This window comes from Mus musculus, chromosome 13 (assembly GCF_000001635.26).
Source record: "Mus musculus strain C57BL/6J chromosome 13, GRCm38.p6 C57BL/6J".
NCBI classification, from domain to species: Eukaryota; Metazoa; Chordata; class Mammalia; order Rodentia; family Muridae; genus Mus; species Mus musculus.
The window spans coordinates 21,630,304-21,640,469 of NC_000079.6; the positions used below are offsets into that span (position 1 = coordinate 21,630,304).

A 10,166-nucleotide genomic window follows, 5' to 3' on the forward strand; every position below is an offset into this window, starting at 1 on the left:
GAGCAACCCTGACCTGCTCCCGTGTCGTTTTGCCTGGGGGAAGGGAACTAGGACACTGAACCTTCATGAAAGATGACATGTCTCCCTAGAATAGGCTCATATATGCCGCAGAGCCTTTCCATTGCAGTGCTTAGCCTTGCAACTCTCTCGGGCTGCTGAAGCACACTCACTCTATCCCGTGCAATGAGTCTAGCCTCATGGGATATAAGAGCTGAGTGGCCAGCGACCTATTGCCTAAGCATAGATATATCAGGGGAAGCTCCATGTTCTAGTCCTGCAAGCGCCTGGGCAATAACCACCTTGTCTCTCCTAGTTTGGGCCTTAAGCTTACAGACCAATCAAAGAAGCAACACTAATCCACAGCAAAGTGTATCTCCAAATAATATTAATCCCACCCATTTTTTTAAAGAAAGAAAATGCTGAGGAGATCCAATTGGGTAATCCTTTGGTCAGCGACAGGTCCAAGCGCGTGGAGTTGACCTGAAGTCTCAATTCCCGAAGGATCTGTTCAAATTCAGCCATCCAATTCTGTAACATATACTGAAAAAGACTTTTTGACAAATTAGCTGCCCTAGTAAATTTAACATACTGAATGGAAATAACACACAATCCCGGAAACTTTTGTTCACATCCCTGCTGAGTTATTTGTCATAATACATCTAGTTGTATCTGGACAAGATCTATGAGTTGATTAACCAGCATGAGACCTCTCTGTATCTTGACATTAGCTGAGGCCTGTTCATCTATGACTGTAGTCACTGAGGCTGACAAAGTGTTAATGGTGTCAGTCATCTGGACCTGTCCAGACAGAGCCAAGGCTGTCTGAATTAAGGCCAAACCCAGTTCCCAGTTAGTGGTAAAAAAGCAGGAGAATACTTGAGCATTATACATCACCGTCATTGGGAGTGGAAATGTCGACATTATCCCCCAACGCTGCTCTCTTTTTATTATTGACGCCCTGGACATCACCAAGACGAGGGACATTAGTATTCCCTTGGTCAGTCTGGATTTTTCGGGTGAGTCTTTCTGGTAACCAAAATGGGTTGTCTTCATTCTGTGGGAAAACACAGATAGCTCCCCTGGATCTTATCAAAATAGGATCCGGGCCATACCATTTATTATCAAGGACATTTTTCCATTTAACCATCTCATTGGGCCTATCTGGCTCTGAACAATGACGTTCAGCCGCAGTATGGCCATGAACATCAATATTTAAAAAATTGAGTGTAAAGAGTGCCAAAGACACCGACACTCTTGGTGCTCGGGGTAAAATCTCTTCAATTCCCCTCTTCTGTTTTATAAGATAGGCTTTGAGGGTGCGATGCGCACGCTCAACAATACCCTGTCCTTGAGGGTTGTATGGAAGTCCAGTCAGGTGGGTTACGTCCATCTGACGGCAGAACTGTTGGAATTTTTGAGACGTATAAGCTGGTCCATTATCAGTCTTAAGGAGTCTGGGTTTCCCCCAAGCACTCCATGCCTCAAGACAATGTTGAATCACATGTGAGGCTTTTTCTCCGGTTAACGGAGAAGCAAACATGATGCCAGAACATGTGTCAATGGACACATGGAGATATTGAAGTTTTCCAAAGGAAGAAACATGTGTAACATCCATTTGCCAGACCTGTAGAGGTCGAATACCGCGTGGGTTAATTCCCACATGAGGAACTGGCAAGAACTCACAGCAGCTTTGACATTGAGTAACAATGTCACGGGCTTCTTTTCTTGTCAAGGAGAAACGACTGCGTAATGTTTCAGCCGTCACATGAAAATTGTTATGAAAATTTCTTGCAGCCTCTACCGGGGATGATAGGGCAGCAGCCACCACTTTAGTGGCCTTATCTGCCAAATCATTTCCCAGAGCCATGGGGCCAGGTAGGCCTGAATGGGCTCTAACATGAGTAATATAAACAGGAAATCTTCTAGATAACAAAACTAATTGTATTTGCTGAAAAATATTGGCAACTCTACTGGAAGGCTTAATCACTCCAGCCACTTCTAAAAGATTTACTGCATTAACCACATAACAGGAATCTGACACAATATTAAGGGGTTTTAAAAAGGTTTTTAAAACTTCTAAGACCACTAAACATTCTACCACTTGAGGTGAATTTTCATTATATTGTTTGGATACCACTTTACCATTAGCCACATAGGCACCTATGCCAGTTTTTGATCCATCAGTATATACCACAATCCCATTTTTAAGTGGGTTTCTTACTGTTATTTGTGGAAACACAACAGATTGATTTTGGGCAAACTGTAAGATTGGATGTTTTGGATAATGGTTATCTATTTTTCCTGAAAAGGAGGTAACTAAAACTGCCCAATCATTAGATGTGGCTGCCAAGGTTTGAACCTGTGCAGCGGTATAAGGTACAATTAAAAGATATGGACTTTGCCCAAAGTGGGTGATTGCTGCTTTTAGACCTTTAAGGGCAAGCTGTGCAATTGCATCAGGATACCAATCTATTATTTTAGCTGGGGATACGTTTGGATGGATCCACAACAATGGCCCATTCTGCCACAAAACTGCAGTTGGCAATTGTGCTGTCTTAAAGACACACAAACTGAAAGGCTGCGAATCCTCAATACGTTGTAATTGTGCATTCTGTAAGGCCTTTTCCACCTTTTGTAAGGCCTGGTTAGCAGCTAGAGTAAGAGTCCTAGGGGAGGAGATATGAGGATCTCCTTCTAAAATACTAAACAAAGGCCTTAACTCAGCGGAAGGAATCTTTAAAAAAGGTCTGAGCCAATTAATATCTCCCAACAGCTTTTGAAAATCATTTAAGGTATGGAGGTGATCTCTTCTTATCTCTACCTTTTGGGGCACAATCTTATCTGGGGACACCACAGAGCCCAAGAATTGTCCTGTATCAGAAATTTGGACCTTTTCTGTGGCTATCTGTAAACCCCACTGACTTAAAGTTTTAAGTAGAAAAGGATATGCCTTTTGTAGCATGGTAAGGTCTTTATGGCACAGGAGGATGTCATCCATGTAAAGGAGCAAAATTAAAGAGGGGAATTGTTCCCTCACTGGCAAAAGAGCTTCTTGTACATAAAGTTGACACATAGTAGGACTATTGGACATTCCCTGTGGTAAGACCTTCCATTGATACCTCTTATCAGGTTCCATGTGATTAATAGAGGGGATGGTAAAGGCAAATCTGGGCCTATCTCTTGGACACAAAGGTATAGAAAAGAAACAATCTTTAATATCTATAATAATTAAATTCCAGCCACGTGGTAAGGCGGAAAGTACAGGGAGACCCCTCTGTACTGGGCCAAATAAGTTCATTTGCTCATTAATGGCTCTGAGGTCATGGAGCAGTCTCCACTTTCCTGACTTTTTCTTAATTACAAAAATTGGAGTATTCCAAGGTGAGGTAGAGGGCTCAATATGGCCTAATTTTAATTGTTCCTCTACCAGTTGAATCACAGCTTCTAGTTTTTCAGAGGATAGGTGCCATTGAGGAACCCACACTGGGTCCCCTGTTTTCCATGGTATGGGTCGTGCTGCCCCAATGGCCGCTAAGGAAAACCCAGACCCTGTCTGTCTTGGTTTCCATTAGGTGAGATGGGCTCTATCCTTCCCTGTTCTTGATGTCCTAACCCTTTTCCTTCTTTATAACCCATCTTTGCCATGATATTTTTTGCTTTAGCTGAATACCCTCCTGATGGGGCGTTTTCATTGGACAAAATAAGGCCCAAATGCTGCATAATATCCCTTCCCCAGAGGTTAACCGGGAGTGGGAGCACATAAGGTATGAATTTCCCTTGCTGTCCTTCAGAGGATTCCCACGTCAAGGCAATGGAGCTTATAGTGGGACATGATTGATATCCTAGGCCCTGTAATGAATGAGATGACTCTGTGGTGGGCCATGCTTTGGGCCACCAATGTGTAGAAATTATACTTTTATCTGCTCCGGTATCAAGGATGCCTTCAAACTCTTTTCCGTTGATCTTAAGGCGGAGCTTAGGTCTATCATTTAAAGATACAACCAAATAGGCAGAATCATTTCCTGAGGAGCCCATTTTCTTTATCTCAGGTCCTGCAGATTTCTCCCTGGTATTATCAGGGAGGAGCAGCAGCTGAGCTATCCTATCTCCTTTACTAATAGAAAAAACGCCCTTAGGGCTTGAGCACAGGACCTGTATTTCAGGGGAATGTTGACAATCCATAACTCCAGGGTGGACTACTAAGCCCTGCAAGGTGAGTGAACCCCGGCCGAGAATAAGGCCCATGGTTCCCGGGGGCAAGGATGGTATAGGCTCCACCGGCACCGGCTGAATACTCATTTGAGGCATTAATAGGAAGTCGGAGGCGGCACGCAGGTCCACCCTTGTGGGTCTTCCTGGGTCGCCTCTCTGACTGCTTCCTGGGTCCTGACAAACCGGTTCCCATATCTTTGAGGGCCCTGGGACCGAGGGCCCGATGACCCGTTTTTTGGCACATCAGTTGATTGACTATCAGGTGGGGGAAGGACTCTGCCCTTTATATCCCTCACAGAGCGACACTGGTCAGCTCTATGATAACCCTTGCCACACTTAGAGCAAAGAGTGAGAGTCCCTCCCTGTTTATCTGGAGCTCTGCAATCTTTCTTAAAATGCCCAGGCTTTCCGCAATTAAAACATGTCCTCTGATCATTTCTGCCCATGGAGCGGTTCTGAGATTGAAGGATGGCGGCCGCTAAGCCTGCATTGGTGAGAGGTCCCCCAAGCTCTCGACAGACCCTGAGCCAGTCTTGTAAGCCTTTGTTCTTTCTTGGGGCTATGGCCGCTCGGCACTCCTTTGTGGCTTGCTCATAGATTAGCTGTTCTATCAGAGGCGCAGCTTGCTCTGACTCTCCAAAAATACGCTCTGCTGCCTCTGTCATTCTGGCCACAAAATCTGAGAAGGATTCCTGAGGTCCCTGGATTATCTTTGTTAACTGACCAGTGGTTTCACCTGCTCGAGAGAGCGCCTTCCAGGCCCTAATAGCCGTGGAAGAAATCTGGGCATAAGCTCCCCAATGGTAGTTTGTCTGATCAGCAGAATAAGCTCCCTGACCCGTTAACAAGTCAAAAGTCCAATCTCTCTGCTCTGGAGTCAAAGCAGCTGCGTTTGCTCGGGCCTGCGCTTGTGCAGCTTCGTGCCAAAGCGCTCTCCATTCCATATATTTGCCCATACTAGGGAGAGCGGCTTTTACAACCGTTTGCCAGTCGGCAGGAGTTAGTGCCATGCCAGCGAGCCTGTCTAACTGCACCAAGGTAAAATTAGCATTGGTTCCGTATTTACGGACCGACTCGGCAATTTCTTTAATTTGTAAGTATTCTACCGGAGCGTGGACACGCCCACCCTCGGCTCCTTCAAAGACCGGAAATGCCTGTTGTATTTTCCTTTGTTCCTCTCTGGGAATGAATGAGTCTGCGCACTGCCTCTCTGCGCACTGCCTCTCTGCGCATCTCTCTGCGCATTGCTGACGCACTACGCAGGGCGGGGACTCCGCATAGGGCGGACCTTGAAGCCAACTGCCCTGAGGCCAATCAGCAAACTGGCCTTCGCCAGCCGCTTTTGGCTTTTTTCTTGACCAATTAGCTGGCTGGTAATGGGCTGCTTCTTCCTCCCAGTCTGTTTCCTCAGAGGAGAATTCTTCATCTGCTTCAGAACTACTAAGAGCTGGCTCCCCGAGCCCATCCAGCGATGAGCACAGGCTCCTTTTCCTAGAGACCTCCGCTAATTGATCTTTCTTCTTTTCCCTTTTTCCTCTTTTTCTTCTAATCTCTCTCCAGGTATTCCTACCTAACCTTAACTTTTCCTCGGGTTCAAGACCCTTGGAAAGGCCTGTATACTTATTTTGTGTACCATATTTCCTCTTTGCTCCTACTCTCTCTCCCCGCTTTACTTCTGATAGCTTGTCCTGAATTTCCTCTAGAATTTTCAGCCCTATCTTAATCACTTGATAACATGTGAAAAGGAACAAAAGGGCTCCTAACACCAGAAAAAATTCAAGGCCAAACATATTCCACTTTACTTCTGATAGACTGTCTTGAATTTCGTTAGAAAGTTCAAGATCAGACTTACCTCGTAAAGCTGTACTCACTGGTACTCTCGTTCCCCAGCTGAAAAGTTCTGAATTCATACAGTTGAATCCTTCTTAACAGTCTGCTTTACGGGAACCTTTATTACCGCGACCCGCAGTTCTGGTTCTGGAATGAGGGATCTTCCTTGCGCCAGTCCCGAGTTTTTTCTCGTCCCGGAATTCGGCACCAATTGTTATTAGACGCGTTCTCACGACCGGCCAGGAAGAACACCACAGACCAGAATCTTCTGCGGCAAAGCTTTATTCTTACATCTTCAGGAGCCAGGGTGCAGGAAGCAAGAGAGCAAGAAGCAAGAGAGAGAGAAAACGAAACCCCGTCCCTCTTAAGGAGCATTCTCCTTCGCCTCGGACGTGTCACTCCCTGATTGGCTGCAGCCCATCGGCCGAGTTGACGTCACGGGGAAGGCAGAGCACAAGTAGTCATAAGATACCCTTGGCACATGCGCAGATTATTTGTTTACCACTTAGAACACAGGATGTCAGCGCCATCTTGTAACGGCGAATGTGGGCGCGGCTCCCAACACACAGTGACACAATTACTCCAACAAGGCCACACCTCCTAATAGTGCCACTTCCTAGACCAAGCACATACAAACTGTCACAGTGGGTTATGAATGGCAAAAGTTTATCTCAAAGTCTTAGAGATTCAGAAGTTCAAAGTCAAGATGAGGATAGAATTGCTATCTGATTCACAGATGGCGTGTTTAGTAAATTTTCTGGGGTTTAGGCTAAGATTGGGAGGTGGGTTAGAGAATGTCTGCTTACATGTGCTTGGTTTCTCTTGGGAATGATGAAGGTGTCTTAAAATGATACTGTGACGATACTGATTCTGTCACGTGAACATATTAAAGTCATTGAAATAGTCATAGTAAATGAGCAAATTTTATTGTGTGATAATTATGTTTTAGTAAAGGCACTTTAGAAGAAAACAAAAAGTCATATAATGAAAAAATAGCTATTAGATATGTTTGACAATGGACTAATTAACTGAAAAAAAGAGATGACCCAAATTAACAGAGTTAGACATTAAAAATGGAAACATTACAAGGGACATCAAAGAAATTCAGAATAGTGTAAGACTATAATTTAAAAAATTTCTATTCCATTGAGTTAGAAAAATCTAAAAGAAATGTAAACATTTCTAGGTTCATCCAAACTACCATAGTTACATCAATGTGAAATCAACTATTTAAACAGACTTAGGAAAACAAGGAGATTGAGACAGTAATAAAAGGAGGGGGGGCTTCTGATTTAAAAGATCTCAAGTCCAGACAGATTCATAGCAGAACTCCAGAGGACTTTCAATGAATGTCTACAGCTCACACATCTTAAATTACTAAAAATACAAACAGACAGAGCACTTGAAAACTCCCTCTCCACAGCCAGAATTACTCTAAAACTAAAACAAGGTAAAGACCCTCCACAAAAACTACAGACCAATATCCCTTATGAACATAGAAGCAAAAATAATTTATAAAATACTTACAACCTGAATACAGGCATATATCAAAAAGATTACCTACCATGATCAAGTTGATTTTATTCTGTAGGAATGTTTCAACATATGTAAGTCAACAAGTAGAATAAATCATATGAACAAACTTGAAGAGGAAATTCAAATGATCATCTCAATAGATGCAAACAAGCCTTTGTCAAAACCCAATGTTTTCATGATAGAAGACCTAGAGGGAATAAGAGTGGAGGGGACATACACAGTGCAATCCAGGTGACATATGAAAAACCCACGGCCAACATCATCCTAACGGGCGAAAAGCTCTAAAAAAAAATCCCATTAAAATCAGGAAGAAGACAGCTGTTCATTATCCTTATTCGTTTTCCATATAGCATGTGAAGGAGCTAGGCAAGCTGCCAAGGGAGCTTTCTCCTGATGAGCAGTGACAGAAAGATGTTTCATCTCTTCTTACACGCAGCAATGAGGTTAGAATGCCCTGTTTATAAGATGACTTAAAGAACTAGGCTCAGGAATAAGGCTAGTTCAGTGTTTTCAACAACACTCTAAACTCCTTTATTATTACTAAATAATAAGAAGGGAAGGGTCAGAGCCCTGATGAGTTTAAACCACTGGAGCAAAACAAGCCACAGTGCAGTGAGAGGACTCCATTTCTCCATCGGCATACTAGGAAGAGGAGGGCAGCCCGGGGTGTGCCTTTTAGCTTATCTTTTCCACACCTCTTAGTTTTTGCTTAAGAAGACTCTCTTGATCAACCTTTTAAAGGCGTCCTTTACCTCTTTGTTCCTAAGTGTATAGATAAGGGGGTTCAGCATGGGGGCAATAATTCCATAGAAAAGTGGCACCATCTTTCTCCTGTTCTTGGAGTGTGGTGATGGTGGTAGAAAGTACACGGAGAGAGCTGTACCATAAAACAGTGATACCACTATTAGATGAGAGCTACAGGTCCCAAACGCCTTTTGACGACCTTCGGCAGATTGGATTTTCAAGATGGCACGGGCTATAAATGCATATGATGTAAGGATGAGAGAGAGAGGTGTTAGGTGGAAGAACACACTCACAAAGAACAGTTCAGCTTCATTTGCTGTTACATCAACACAGGACAACTTGAGCAGTGCAGGCACTTCACAAAGAAAGTGGTCTATGACATAGTGGCCACAGCGTGGCAACTGGAGAGTTAGAATGGATAGCCACACCGAGTTTCCAAAGCCAATGATCCAGGATACAGCCGCCAACTGAAGGCAGAGCCTCTGGTGCATAATGACTGAGTAATGGAGAGGCCGACATATGGCTACAAACCTGTCGAAGGACATGACTGGCAGTAGAACACACTCGGTAGCCCCCAATGCCAGAAACATGAAAAGCTGGACCACACAGCCACCAAAACTTATTACTTTCCTAATGCTGCGTAAGTTTACCAGCATTTGTGGGACTGTGCATGTGATGTAACAAAGATCTATGACTGACAGATTAGTCAAGAAGAAGTACATGGGAGTGTGGAGTTTAGGATCCAAATGGGACACCAGAATAATGTTGAGATTTCCAAAGATGGTCACTATGTAAGATGTCAAGAAGACCACAAAGAGTGGAAACTCCAGCCATGGTTGATCAGAGAAACCTAAGAGAACAAACTCGCCTGTGATGCTCTCGTTTGCCCAACTCATGATTAATGTTTTAGCATATGGTTTCCTGAAAAACAAAAATTTATAAAATCAATTTACACTATTTATGTTTAACATAAGTATATTTAATATGTATTTATTAGCTTTTCCAATTGTTTAAAACCACATTTTTTTAACTGTTATCATTACATATTCTCATTCTACCACACATTTGAAAACATTTATGCAACTGGTATTGTTAGTTACACACACACACACACACACACACACACACACACACACACACACACACATATCAAACAGTTCAGTTACAATTAAGCCAGTTACTTAAATAATTCTAAAGTTTCTGTGCCCATGCCCACACCTCTAAACTGAAAGCTAAATTTTAAAAAGTAAATTCCTCATTTGGGTGCATTTATAATGTTTGTTCTTTGATTTTTGCTATTGGTTAATTTTTGTTTGTAGTAATTCCTACCTAGCTATTAGCAGGAATATTCATTCATAATCCTGACAATATTTTTTATTACTGTCTTTGTCAAAAACATCCAAATTCCAAGTTATACAACAGAGCTATAATAAGAAGAGCATGGCATTGGCATAAAACAGGTATGTTGATCAATACAATAGAATTAAGGGCCCACACATACACTCACACTCTTACTACCACCTAAGTTTTGACAAAGAGAACAATAATACACACTGGAGGAAATATAGCATCTTCCACCAGTAATGCTGGTCCACCTGGATAGTTATATGTAGAATGAAGCTTGAACTTTATCTTTCACCCTGTACAAAACTCAGCTTCAACAGGACCAAAGACTTCAACATAAGACATGATGTCCTGACTCTGATAGAGGAGAAAGTAAGGAACAGCCTTGAACTCATTGGCATAGGAAAGGACCTGAACAGGACTCTGATGGCACAGATGTTAACATGAACAACTAATAAATGTGACCTCATGAAACTAAAAGGCTTCGATATAGGAAAGGA

At 43.0% G+C, this 10,166-nt stretch overlaps 1 protein-coding gene across 1 annotated transcript; it reads right to left on the reverse strand.

The window, feature by feature from the left end:
• Positions 1-8,276: 8,276 nt before the first annotated feature.
• Olfr11 (olfactory receptor 11) lies at positions 8,277-9,218 on the reverse strand. Its single transcript, NM_146542.2, has one exon. The coding sequence runs from the start codon at positions 9,216-9,218 to the stop codon at positions 8,277-8,279; it is 942 nt and encodes a 313-aa protein (NP_666753.2).
• Positions 9,219-10,166: the final 948 nt, after the last annotated feature.